Source organism: Opisthocomus hoazin, chromosome 26, assembly GCF_030867145.1.
Source record: "Opisthocomus hoazin isolate bOpiHoa1 chromosome 26, bOpiHoa1.hap1, whole genome shotgun sequence".
Taxonomy (NCBI): domain Eukaryota; kingdom Metazoa; phylum Chordata; class Aves; order Opisthocomiformes; family Opisthocomidae; genus Opisthocomus; species Opisthocomus hoazin.
Window position 1 is genome coordinate 3,544,757 of NC_134439.1, and position 13,225 is coordinate 3,557,981.

Genomic DNA, 13,225 nt, shown 5'->3' on the forward strand with positions numbered 1-13,225 from the left:
CCTCTCCGCAGAGCTGCTCTCCAGCAGGTCCGTCCCAAGCCTGTACTGGTGTATGAGGTTGTTCCTCCCCAGGTGCAGGACCCTGCACTTGCCCTTGTTGAACCTCATCAGGTTCCTCTCTGCCCAGCTTTCCAGCCTATCCAGGTCACGCTGAATGGCAGCACAGCCTTCTGGTGTATCTACCACACCTCCCAGTTTGGTGTCGCCAGCAAACTTGCTGAGGGTACATTCTAACTCTTCATCCAGGTCGTTGATGAAGAAGTCACGCTGAGGCCGGCATCGCTTTCGGCTGCGGTCGGGTGAAATCGCGGCCAGAGCCCTGGAGCTGCTCCAGCCCGGGATAACAGGGACTGGGCTCCAGCCGTAGCTTCAGTCCGCTCTTACGTTTGCTGCCCGCATTTGTTGCTGGTGATGGGAGGGTGACGGACGCAACGGAGCAAGGGTGCTCTGGGTGTCCTGGTGTGGGTGGCCAGGCTGGGATGCGCTCGGGGCAGGGTGGTGCCAAGGACGCCCGTCCGTGCCGTGCCGCAGTGCTTTCTACCTCTGCCACCACCAACGGCCACCTCTGTCCGCTGTCCTCCCCGACCCCGTTGCCTCTCTCATCCAGCGCAGCCCACATTCCCCAAAATTGCAGGCTGCAGAGCTTTCCTTGCTGTGGGGTGGTGAAGCTGCTGTGGGAAGGGTTGAGCTGAGTTCCATCCAGTTCAGACTTTCTACTGGCTAAAAACTTTTTTAAAAGGTAAGAGAAGCCAGGGCTGGGGTGTAGGACTCCCTTGAGGGCTGCCCCGAAGGACTGCAGCTTCTCCCACTCGGCAGCGTTCGGCTGCCGGTGCCAAGGCCCATTTCTCCCACTGTGCCGGAGCGCGAGCATCCTGGTGATGATCCCATCTCCCTGGACGGGAGAGCGTTTCTGCGGGCAGAGCGGGTGTCTCGCAGCCCCCGCTCCCCGCCGTCCCCACCATCACGCTGCCTCGTGGCACCGGCTGGTTTCCACGCGCGTACCAGTAACCCAGAGGCAGCATCCAGGCATCTGCGTGGCCGGGACAAGGCAGCATCCTTGCTGAAAGCGTGGGTTTTCACTTTGCTTTTACAGTTCCTCCGCAGAGGAGGAGGAGGAAGAGGAGGAGCAGGACATGATGGAGCAGAGCTGCTCTGAGCTGGCCCAGCTCGAAAGATGTGGGATGCAGGAGGGAGAGGCGCAGGGTGTGCAGGCAGCTCCTCTTTGGGGCAGGGAGGAGGATCTGCCGGTGTTTGCTGTGGTTGGGTTTCCATAGCCGACGAGCGGTTGGGAAGCTCTGCCGGTGGGGTTTCGAGTCCGTAGGTGGGGGCAAAAACCTGAAGAGCATCTCTGGAAGCAGTCACCCGTAGCTGTGCCGTGGCTGCAGAGGGCAGTGCAGGAGAGGGGGCCCTGGAAGAGATGGGGACATTCCTGGTCCCGCTCGATGCTCCTCTGGAGCTGCCTCCTGTGAGGCTTGGGTTCACAGAATCACAGAATGGTGGGGGTTGGAAGGGACCTCTGTGGGTCACCCAGCCCAACCCCCTGCCCAAGCAGGGTCACCCAGAGCAGGCTGCACAGCACCGCGGCCAGGTGGGTCTGGAATATCTCCAGAGAAGGAGACTCCACAACCTCCCTGGGCAGCCTGGGCCAGGGCTCCGTCACCCTCAGAGGGAAGAAGTTCTTCCCCATGTTCAGATGGAACATGAGGAACGGTTCAGACGGGTTTGCTCTGCAGGGGTGCCAGGCTGGGAGAAGGGACTCATCGACACAAACTGGCCCCAACCCGCTCAACTCCGCATCCATCCTGTTCATCGGCAGCCGGGTGGGAGCAGGGAGAGTTCACCTGGGCGCTTGATTTCGGCATCGTTGGTGAAGCTGGAGCCGGCCGCAGCCAGGCTGGTGCTCGGCAGCACCTGCAGCCACATTTCAGAGGTTTCTCCGCAAGCAGAAGCTGGGAGATGGTTGAGAAGAGCCCAAATTTGGCAGAAGCAAGTGGCACCACGCAAGAAAAGACTGCCAGTCCCCTGGGGAGCTGTTTCCTCCATAGAAGTCGAAGTCCATCGGGCTCGGCTGTGCGGGGGTCTGGGGTCAGGGAGGCTGGAAGCTCCTTTCGGTGCATCAGGGGCCGGACCAAGCACTGCTGCCAGTGCCGTGGACACCAGTGGGGGAGTCAAGTCAACCCTGAATTCCCTTTAAAGAAGTGAAAGCACAGCGTATTTTGGGTGAAGCACAGCATGTGCCTTTGCTGACGTGTGTGGAGCTGGTGTTGGTTGGTTCCCCCGGCTGCAGCTCGCTGGGAGCAGCTCCCTGGCAGCGGTGCACAGCGGTTCATGCAAGGGGAGAGGGTGGAAGCACAGAAAGGCGTGAGGGCTGAGCTGGTGCTGAGCTTTCCCATTCCTCCAGGACTCAGCAGGGACGTGATGGGGACAGGTTCCGTGCCCTCTTCTGCCTGCTTCCAGCAAAGGGGCCCTGGGCTGAGCTGCCCACGGGGTGCGGAGGCAGCCCCGAACCCTTAGCCTATAATTTCCTACTTCCAGCTCTTCTCTTTTTAGAGTGAAAGGATATTTTATGCTTTTCTGGCCCCAGGGCTGCCCCCTCCAGTCTGGACAGCTTCCTCCGAGCACCGTGCCGCTGCTGTCGAGCATTGCCCCTGACAGGGCTGTATGGCCCCGACGCGGTGCTGAGCACCCTGACGCCGGCTCCTGGGGCTGGCTCCAGGGCTTTCCCAACATGCCATTAATTTTTTCTTGCAAAACTGGGGTAGCAGATAAGCAGAGAAGGGTGTCCCGTTGCTGACCCCTGCTGCTAACGGCTGTGGCGGTGCTCGTGATAGAGCAGCTTTTTCTACTCCTAGTACCAAAGGGCCAGCATTTGGCTCCTTACAAAGAGCTGTGGCATCAGCCTGTGACCCAGGGAGGCTCATCCTGCCCGAGGGCTGATACTGGGGTCCAGTGGGTCACAGAATCACAGGATGGCAGGGATTGGAAGGGACCTCTGTGGGTCACCCAGAGCAGGCTGCGTAGGACCTCGTCTGGGTGGGTTTTGAGTATCTCCAGAGAAGGAGACTCCACAGCCTCCCTGGGCAGCCTGGGCCAGGGCTCCGTCACCCTCAGAGGGAAGAAGTTCTTCCTCGTGTTCAGCTGGAGCTTCCTCTGCTTCAGTTTGTGCCCGTTGCCCCTTGTCCTGTCACTGGGCACCACTGGAAAGAGTCTGGCCCCGTCCTCCTGACCCCCACCCTGCAGATATTTAGAGGCATTTCTAAGGTCCCCTCTCAGCCTTCTCCAGGCTGAACAAGCCCAGCTCCCTCAGCCTCTCCTCGTAGGAGAGATGCTCCAGTCCCCTCCTCATCCTCGTAGCCCTCCGCTGGACTCTCTCCAGCAGCTCCTCATCTTTCTTGAACTGGAGAGCTCAGAACTGGACACAGCACTGCAGATGGGGCGTCACTGGGGCAGAGTAGAGGGTGAGGAGCTGTGTCACCCCAGAAGTGTCGAAAGACCCCATCCCTGGGGCTGGTGGTGGGTTGGAGCACCCCTCGCTGTAGGTGGGAAGGGGAGGGTGATGGGCTGGGTGATGCCGTGGCTGATGCCGGCACGCGAGATGGCTGCTTGGTGGGAGGATGAGCTGGTCCTCTGGTGTCCTGGTCAGGATCAAGCTGACTCCGGTTGGGTAACGCCAGCATCGGTGTAAGGGGTTGAGCTTCAGCCAGCCAAAATCAGCCTCGTTTGAATTTTTTGCGTATTTTTTTCACTTGCCATGACTTGAAGAATATTTTCCAGGAAATTAAGCATTTCTTCTTCTGATCAGTGCCTTTTTCTGTTGCACGTGCACAGAGTCTGCTCCTTGGAGATCGCCATGCGAGCGGGCTTCACGTGGGTTTATTTGAGGTCATCCCTGATGTCATCTCAGCTGGGGAACGGGCCGTTTGCATCTTTTCTTGTCTGGAGCCGGGCCGATACTGAAGCTCTGGAATGAAATGGGGGTGTCCTTCATTGCTTCCCTCCATTTCTTTGTTCCTTTCGGAGACAAGTCAGGAAGGTTCGCTGAGCCGAGATGTTTGTGGCTCGAACGTGCCAGAGCCGCCTGTAACGACATAGCTGGGGCAGGGTGAGGTTGCGGGGGAATAGGAAATGAAAACCTTCTCAGCCCAAAAAATTCGTACAGTGGCAAAAAACCAAAGCAAACCAAAGCTAAATATAGCGGGGCCCGTGAGTTCCCTTTGACTTCTGGTGAATGCTTGTGGCGGAGGAAAAAAATGGGTGGCTTTTAAAACAAAAAGAGCCCGACAAAAGTCGTGTTGTCGATGTGCTGCTTTTTGCTGGGGTGTTGGGGCAAGAAGCAGCTGCACGAAGCCCCAGGGGCGGCTTTTTAGCTTAGAAAGATGTGTTTGAAGAAGCAAAGTATCTTCTGAAAAGGACACGTCAGCTGGAGCAATGTGTCCAGTGTATTGTCCTGGGTTTACTGGTTTGTACAGGTTTTGAGACGGATTCACGTGGTGGGGTGGGCCTGGGTGATGCTGGAATTGCCGTGGGGATGTGGGGTTGGGCCGTCGCAGCGGGCAGGACCGCGGGACGTGCGTCGAGCCGGGGTGGAGATCAGCATTTTCCCTTCCGCAGCTGCGCTAGCACTTTATCTGCTGGCAGCGATTCCCCTCGCTCCGCTCCCGCCTCCCCACGCCCGGGCTGGGATCTCGGAGGGTCCCGACGCGACGTTTCGTATTTGCTGGGGCCGTGCCCGCGGGAGCCGTGGCTGCGTGCAAGCGTTTTCCATCACGCCCTGTTCACGCTCTGGGAGACCTTCCCCCGAAGTTCTTGTTTGCTCTGCAGATTTTTTAGCAGGTCCCCAAATAGACATAAAAATGACGGATGCGCTCTCTGTTTCCCTGGTCTGTTTTTCTCCACCTGGAGCAGACGGCCGGTGCCGAAGCTGTTGGCGTGGGCTCCTCCGGCGCTGGCGCGGGGTTCGTTGCGATGCCTTGGGATGCTGCAGCTGGGCGCTGCCGATGGGAACGCGGTTCTAAAGGGCTCTGATGATGCTCTTGGAGCGGATGAGCTCTTTGCACCAGCTCCCAAGCCCAAAAGCTGCTTGCTGGTGCTTCGTGGGGATGCTGCACTTGGTGCAAGCACCCATCCATACCTCCGTGCCTGGGGCCCATCACCCTGAGGACAGGCGTCGGGGCAAACCCCGGGGTTGTATCTGCGGGGAAGCGATGGTCCCCAGTGTGCTGGGTGCTGCACACGGGGTGCACCCCAAAACTTGATGGACATAGAAGGGGAGCCAGGATGCTCTGTCAAGGCTGGGGGCAATGCGTGGTACAATGCCGAATCCTCAGCCGTGCTTTAACCCTTTCCCCCTGTTTTTTTCCCCAGACTCCAAAGTCTTCCTCATCTACAACGCGGGTGCGCAGGGCTGCCTGGAGACGAAGGACTCGCTGGTGAGACTCGCCAAGGGCTGCAACGCCAGCGCCCCGGCCCAGCAGTGGAAATGGGTCTCGCGAAATCGCCTCTTCAACGTGGGGTCCCTGCAGTGCCTGGCGGTGTCGTGGCACGGGGCCAACGCCACGGCCGGGCTGCACCCCTTGGCCACCTACGAGTGCGACCGCGAGTCCGTCAACATGCGCTGGAGCTGCCGCGGCCTCGGGGAGCAGCTCTCCCAGCATCTCGGCGCCCGCCCAGGCAATTCCTCCCTGGACAGGGGGGACCAGGCACACGGCTCGCAGTGGAGGATGTACGGCACCGAGGAGGATCTGTGCTCCATGCCGTACTCTGGTAATGCCATTAGTATATTTTGGAGTGCATTAGGAAGAGTGTGGCCAGCAGGTCGAGGGAGGTTCTCCTTCCCCTCTACGCTGCCCTGGTGAGGCCTCATCTGGAGTATTCTGTCCAGTTCTGGGCTCCCCAGTTCAAGAAAGATGAGGAGCTGCTGGAGAGAGTCCAGCGGAGGGCTACGAGGATGAGGAGGGGACTGGAGCATCTCTGCTACGAGGAGAGGCTGAGGGAGCTGGGCTTGTTCAGCCTGGAGAAGAGAAGGCTGAGAGGGGACCTTAGAAATGCTTACAAATATCTGCAGGGTGGGGGTCAGGAGGATGGGGCCAGACTCTTTTCAGTGGTGCCCAGCGACAGGACAAGGGGCAACGGGCACAAACTGAAGCAGAGGAAGCTCCAGCTGAACCCGAGGAAGAACTTCTTCCCTCTGAGGGTGACGGAGCCCTGGCCCAGGCTGCCCAGGGAGGCTGTGGAGTCTCCTTCTCTGGAGATATTCCAGCCCCGCCTGGACGCGGTGCTGTGCAGCCTGCTCTGGGTGACCCTGCTTGGGCAGGGGGTTGGGCTGGGTGACCCCAGAGGGTCCTGCCAGCCCCGAACATTCTGTGATTCTGTGATTATCCCATAACCCAAACCAGCCCCGAAACGTGAGCTGAGGCCGCGGTGCTGCAGCAGTTGGGTCCTGCCCAGGGAGCTGAGCTGCAAAACCAGGCAGGGCTGGGGCAATGGGGATCAGTCCCAGGGAGCAGGCAGCCCCTGCGCTGAGCCAACTTGCACCCCTCACCCCAAACCTCCCTCCAAGCCCTTTGAAGACACAGCCTCAAGCAAGGGCTCCTCTTTCTCCACAGAGATTTACACCATCCAGGGCAACTCTCACGGGAAGCCGTGCACCATCCCCTTCAAGTACGATAACCAGTGGTTTCACGAGTGCACCAGCACGGGGCGGATGGACGGCCATCTCTGGTGTGCCACCACCCAGGACTACGGCAAGGACGAGCGATGGGGCTTCTGCCCCATAAAAAGTAAGTGGGGGGGATGTGTCCCATGGGGAAAAGCAGAAACCCCATGTTCATCCCTCCTGAGGGCTTTCCTGCCTCTCTCCTTCCCTCCTGCCTTGTACCTCCTCCTGTGAGCAGCCTGAGGTGCCGGAGCAGCCCCGCTGGCTTCTCTCTCTCTGGCTTTTCTGGGTTACTGGGGTCTTCTGGAGTTGTGAACGGGGCTGCATTAGGTGCTCATCATGCTCGTCCCCGCAGGCAACGACTGCGAGACCTTTTGGGACAAGGACCACCTCACCAACAGCTGCTACCAGTTCAACTTCCAGTCAACGCTGTCGTGGCGGGAGGCCTGGAATAGCTGTGAGCAGCAAGGGGCTAATCTGCTGAGCATCACCGAGATCCACGAGCAGACCTACATCAACGGTGAGACGATGGCAGCCTGGCCGCACCCCCGTCCTCCTCACCCAGGGCAGAGGTGGTGCCACCATGGCCATCGTCAGTGCCACCATGGCCATCACCAGTGCTAGGTTGTTCTGCCTGCCCTGGGAGGTTGGTTTGGGGATGGTGGCAGGCTGGGGGTTGAGCTGGGGCCGGGAGGACTGATCCTGCCCCTCTGGCTGCGTCGGCCCCAGGGCTGCTGACGGGGTACAGCTCCACGCTCTGGATTGGGCTCAATGACCTGGACATCAATGGAGGCTGGCAGTGGTCGGACAACTCACCCCTGAAGTACCTCAACTGGGAGAGCGGTGAGACACGGGAGTCATGGGGGTGATGGGGGGACTGGGGAACAACCCATCGCCACTGGAGATGGCCCCATGGCAGAGGAGGTGGCCCAGGCTACTGTGGGGTGTCCCCTCGCTGCCTGGGGATGGAGAGACCCGTAGGGTTGGGGAGCAGCCTGGGACATCCGTGGAGCTGGAGGGGGGTCACAGGGTGCTGGAGGGGATGTTGTCCTTCTGCCAGCCCTCAGCAGCCCTGTGGATAACCTGGGTTGAGCTTCCTTGTTTGGAGGGTTGTTGCATCTCAGTGTAGTGAGGCAGGGGTTGGTTTCTTCTTCCAAGTTACTAGTGACAGGATGAGAGGCAGTGGCCTCAAGTTGCATCAGGGGAGGTTTAGATTAGATACTATGAAAAATTTCTTTACTGAAAGAATGGTCAGGATTGGAACAGGCTGCCCAGGGCAGTGGTGGAGTCCCCGTCCCTGGAGGTGTTCAAAAACCGTGTGGCACTTTGGGATATGGTTTAGTAGGAATGGTGGTGTTGGATGGATGGTTGGACTTGATGATCTGAGAGGTCTTTTCCAACCGATGATTCTATGATTCAGCTTGGTGCTGGAGTGCAGCTGTGGAGTGGTCCCCCACTGTGGATGCCCATTTCTAATGCTGGGGAGCTCGGGGGGCAGAAGGACCCATTGCTAGGGCTGCTCTGGTTGTGCCCAGTGCTGTCACCCAGAGGCACTCATGGAGACAGTGATACCCCGGGAGGAGGTTTGGGGACAGGTGGGAGCCGTTCAGGTCTGGTACCGTGTCCCCTCAAACTGCCATCCAACATTTCTAGGTAAAATAGTGATGCTTCAGGTCCCCGTGCATCGAGGGGCAGTAAATAATCCTGGGTGTGTGGGGTTACGTCTTCATCGTGCAAAATAACAAAATAAATCGGGCTTCGCTGGTGCTGGAGCAGGGAGAGCTGCACCCTGAGGGCACCTGCCCAGGCGCGGTGCCCTGCCTGCGTGGGCAGCGTTGGCAGCTCTGCCCCAGCTCCTCAGCAGCGTGTCCCCCCCGTGTCCCCCCCTCGCCCCGCTTTCCAGACCAGCCCGACAACCCCAGCGAGGAGAACTGCGGGGTGATCCGCACCGAGTCGTTCGGGGGGTGGCAGAACCGCGACTGCGGCATCGCCCTCCCCTACGTCTGCAAGAAGAAGCCCAACGCCACCGCCGACCCCTTCCTGACGGGTGAGCAGGAGGGCGAGGAGCCCCGGGAAGGGGCAGCCCCGTATCCCGGCCGGGTGCCCTCCCGTCCCGGCACGGTCAGGAGAGGCTGTCCGAGTGCCGGAGCAGCGCGTGGAGGTGCCCATGGTGTCCCCAGCTTGCCAGTAGCCTGGGTTTGCGGAGCAGGGGTTGAGCTCCCCAGGGCTGCCTAAATTTGGGAAAACTCCTCCCCGAGGAGCAACCCTCAAGAAGCACTCGGTGCCATTACAGGCTGGGTGGTAGGGGAGGGATCGAAAGCAGCGGGAGGGCCCTTGCGGTGCCCAGGGATGGGCTGCTCTCTGCTCTGCCATCGCTGCTCTGCGAACGGAAGGGATTTTATTTTGTCTGCGGAGCTCTAAAGCCACCGCTGCTTGCACCTTGCCATTGCGTGTTACGTTTTGGCTGTAGCTTTCCCACCGTTGCTTTGGCTTGGTCTCCTGAGCACCCCGTGGGACTGTGGTCCCCTCCCTGTGCTCCTCTCCCTGCCAGCGAGAGGGCTGGAGAACGGGACAGGAGCCTTCAGCTGCCTTGCATCCTGCCAGACTCGTGGGCGGAGGTGAAGGTGGACTGCGAGCCCAGCTGGCAGCCCTTCCAGTCCAACTGCTACCGCCTGGTGGGAGAGAAGAAGAGCTGGCAGGAGGCGAAGAAGACCTGCCTGCGGAGCGGGGGGGACCTGGTCAGCATCCACACCCTCTCCGAGCTGGAGTTCGTCACCAAGCAGATCAAGCAAGGTAAGGGGGAGCCCGCGGTGCCCGCAGCACCCTTCCCGTCCGATTCTGGGCTCTGTGGAGAGGTCGCTGCTGTGTGATGGAGGCTGCAGAGTTGAAGGAATCTGTGGCTGCAAAGGGAACGGGGACCGCAGGCTGGGAGGTGAGGTGTTGCTGGGAGGAGCCCGTGCCCCAGGCGCATCCTCCACCCAGCAAATGTGAAAGCTCTTCCCGGGAGCCTGCAGTGCCAAGGAAGAAAATACAGAGCTGCAGCCGGGAATGGCACTAGTCCCGGTTGGTGAATGTAGAGAAAGATTGGAAAAAATGTCCTGCTGGGCTTGCTGGAGGAGGCTGCACATCTTACTCCTGTCCCGGGCACATTTAGCAGTGTCCCCTGCAGCAGGTCAAGGGGAGGGGCAGCTTCTGCCTGCGGTGTCCCAGGATCTGCTTCTCACCCCGCTGTAATGGGGTTGAAGTTTCCCATGTCGGGGTGTGTCGGAGCAGGGACGGCGCTTGGGAAGTTTCAGCCTGAGCAAGCACGCGATGGTTTGGGGCAGCACCCGTGCCACCATCCCCTGGACCCTGCTTGTGCCACCCCTCATTAGGGTCACCCTCGGCTCGGGTTTTGGTGTTCCCATACAAATGCAGCCGCTCCGTCCAAATTCTGCGCTCCCACGAGCCCATCCCTGCTCTGCAGGGGAAGAGCCTGGCAGCAAAACCCACCGTGGGGACATCGGGAGACCCAGACCTCAGTGGGGACCTGGGAGGGGCTGAGGGCTGGCGGGAATTAGTGCTCAGGGAGGCAGGAGCCATAGGAGGGTGGAGGGAGGAGAGGGACATGCTGGTGCTCCCAGACAGGGATGGGATGGGAGGTAATGGTTGAAAACCAGTAGCTCACTGGACCTGACCCCGTGAGTCCAGACATTTACCATTCTGCTGCTGCCAGCACCTCTCTGCAAGCTGCTGGGAAATGTCCCTGTGTTTCGCCCTCCGCGGGTCCGTCCTCGCAGGCAGGAGCTGCCTGCTGCCATGGCTGGGGTGAGGGGCTGAGCCCTGCGCGGGGTTTTTGGCAGCCGCTTTGCAGAGCTGTGGTCCCATCACAGGGGCCCGTGTCGCGGGGAGGGGGTTCTGCAAGGTTCCAGCCATGCAGAGGGAATTTCATCCCCCCGACCCTCCTGTCTCGGCAGACGTGGAGGAGCTCTGGATTGGTCTAAATGACCTCAAGCTGCAGATGAACTTTGAGTGGTCGGATGGGACGCCCGTGAGGTTCACGTACTGGCACCCCTTCGAGCCCAACAACTTCCGCGACAGCCTGGAAGACTGCGTGACCATCTGGGGACCGGTGAGAGCTGGGGGCAGGGGGTTCCTCCTGCACCTCGCAGAGCCCGCTGCAGCATCCTCATGGCATCCCCAGCATCTCCGGCTGGGGCTGAACGCGTTTCATCCTGGCTCTTGGGAGGGATCCAGCACCACATCCTTGGGGATTTGGTGTAGGGAAGGAATGTCGGTGGACCCAAGGTGGGGATGGGTGGGCTGGAAAATTGTCCAGGCAGTCAGATAGGCTCAGTCCTGGTCTTCTCCTCGCTGTGCAGGAAGGGAGGTGGAACGACAGCCCATGCAACCAGACCCTGCCGTCCATCTGCAAAAAGCCCGGTCGGGTGAGCCAGGAGAAGGAGGAGGATGACCACGGGTGCCGAAAGGTGAGGGGGACCTGGGGCAGGAGGTGGCTGTGGCTGCTCCATGGCTCCGCATGATGCTCAGGGCTTCAGGGTCGTGGGGGACCTCTCCCCACAACCGTTTTGGGGAGTGCTGATGAGCAGCACCCAGAGCTGTGGGTCCGTTCCGGAGGCTGCCGGCACACTGGAGCATCCTGGGGCCGCGGAGCCCCTTGCTTCTGTGGTTGCATGAGGCTGCGGGAAGAAATCGGGACAAAACACGTCTCCGTTGTCCAAGATCCTCCCCCTTGGGCTGGCTTGGTTGCCAGCAGGGACATTCATTTTTTTTTTTCCCTCTTTTGCCTGGTTTGGCACAGTTCCTCCGTGCCAAAACCTGGCAGTGAAGCGGCTCCGTGCGGGAGCCCGGCGGGACGAAGGCAGCTGCTGGCCCCGCGATGGCAGCCGGCGCTCTCTGGGCAGGGTACGGGCGTTTTGGGGACACAGCCACCAAACCAGCGGGTTCTCACCCGGACCACGCTCTGCCTCAGTTTCCCCCGCTGTCGAGTGGGGCTGGGGCCTCCCCGTTCCCACGCTTGCTGGGAAGTCGCTTTTGTGCCTCTCGAGCGGCGAGCCTGGCATCGCCGCCGCTCTTGAACGTCTCCCAGCATTTCAAAGCAAGCCAGCTCGCGCTCGGACTAGCAAGCAGCCCCTGCGGGCCGGCTCCCAGGTCTGAACCCCGTCGCAGCGGAGACAAACCCCAGCTCTGTGAGAGCTCGGGGGGCGAGCTGGCACGCCGGCCAGATTGGGGGGGCTGCCAGCTGGAGCCAGAGGAGCCCCAGCGTCGGCGGGTGCTGGGGATGAGGTCCTCGGCAGTGGTGTGCCATTGCCAGCCGTCTGCTCATCCCTGTGGAGTCTTGAGGACTTACGGGATGTCCCCATGCAGATTTAATCCTCTTCTCCCTCTCCAGCCATAGTCTTACCCCAGCCCGGGTGCCCGGCAGAGATGCACCCGCTGGGAGACAAACTGGGAGTGATAAATGAACTGAGGAAAGACCTCTTCTCATCCTTCCTCCCCTTCCTCATGCTCAGCAGGGTCATTTGCAACCCAGATGCAGAGGCTGATGGAGAGGAGGAGGTGGCATCTTGCTGAAAGGATTGGCCCTGGTCCTCTCCAGCCACCATGCTGACTTTTCTTGGTGGCTTTGGTGCTTTTTCTCCCTGTTACCAAAACCCCTTTATTATATTAATGTTATTATATTTGTGGAGCAGCCTTGAAGGAAGCGATGAGGGGTGGAGGTTTGGGCGATGGAGAAGGCAGAGCCAGGCAGGGACGTGGGGGCATGCAGGGACCGGGAGCTGGAGGCAGCAGTCGGGGTCAATGGTCCCATCCCGGCCCCTTCTGGGGATCACAGGGGCTTGCTCTGGTGCTCAGTGCGTGGGAGAGCAGCCGTGGGGTTGAGTGATGCTGAGGCCCAGGGCTGGTTGGGGACCCATCTTGTTCCATCCAGACCCCTCTGGGGACATTGGGGTCCCATGCCGGGCCCTTTTCCCAGCTGCTCGGGGGTGTCCATGCTGTTCCCAGTCGGACCCAGCGCGGGGTAGGGGCTGCGGGTGGGTCCGTCCTTGGGTTTGCTGACTTTGGGGAAAGGCTGCAGGAGCAGGAACCTGGGCAGAAAAAAACTGGATTTGGGGTAATTTTCCTCTTGGTCTCCCAAAGCTGCTCTGCTGCTTCCCTCCCCGCTGTGCTGGTGATGCTACAGGTGGCACATGTCCCCTCTGTCCTTCCAGTGGCCAGGGGACCTGGGGATAGAACCCTGGTGATGCTTCCTACCGTGCCAGGAGAGTCCCCGAGCCTGGGGCCACTCACGGTCCCGGCTGAGCCCCCTCACCCTTCCCACCCCGGCTCGCTCTTCCATCCCGTGCATGTCCCCTCTCGCAGATGAGCCCCCCACGTCTCTCCCCGCGCCGCTGCCCACCCCACGGCTGCCCAGCTCTTGCAGCAAACAGGCACTATTGTGTCTCCAGCCCCGGAGAGGCTCCAACATCAACAAGGCGGGGGATTAAAGCAGGCTGCGGCGGGACTCGCGCTGGATTCGGCCCCGCGGCGCATAGAGGAGGATTGTGTTCCCCCCGCGCCCCGGCCGGG

At 60.5% G+C, this 13,225-nt stretch overlaps 1 protein-coding gene across 1 annotated transcript in view; it reads left to right on the forward strand.

Annotated features, from left to right (window-relative positions):
* Nucleotides 1–13,225, forward strand: part of MRC2 (mannose receptor C-type 2) — a 30,028-nt gene that overhangs the window by 7,596 nt on the left and 9,207 nt on the right. The window contains exons 2-9 of the mRNA XM_075443676.1: nucleotides 5,365–5,763; nucleotides 6,606–6,779; nucleotides 7,011–7,175; nucleotides 7,385–7,498; nucleotides 8,559–8,702; nucleotides 9,260–9,448; nucleotides 10,612–10,766; nucleotides 11,017–11,124. Of these exons, the coding sequence (XP_075299791.1) occupies nucleotides 5,365–5,763; nucleotides 6,606–6,779; nucleotides 7,011–7,175; nucleotides 7,385–7,498; nucleotides 8,559–8,702; nucleotides 9,260–9,448; nucleotides 10,612–10,766; nucleotides 11,017–11,124 (1,448 nt within the window). The remainder of the gene's footprint in view (nucleotides 1–5,364; nucleotides 5,764–6,605; nucleotides 6,780–7,010; nucleotides 7,176–7,384; nucleotides 7,499–8,558; nucleotides 8,703–9,259; nucleotides 9,449–10,611; nucleotides 10,767–11,016; nucleotides 11,125–13,225) is intronic.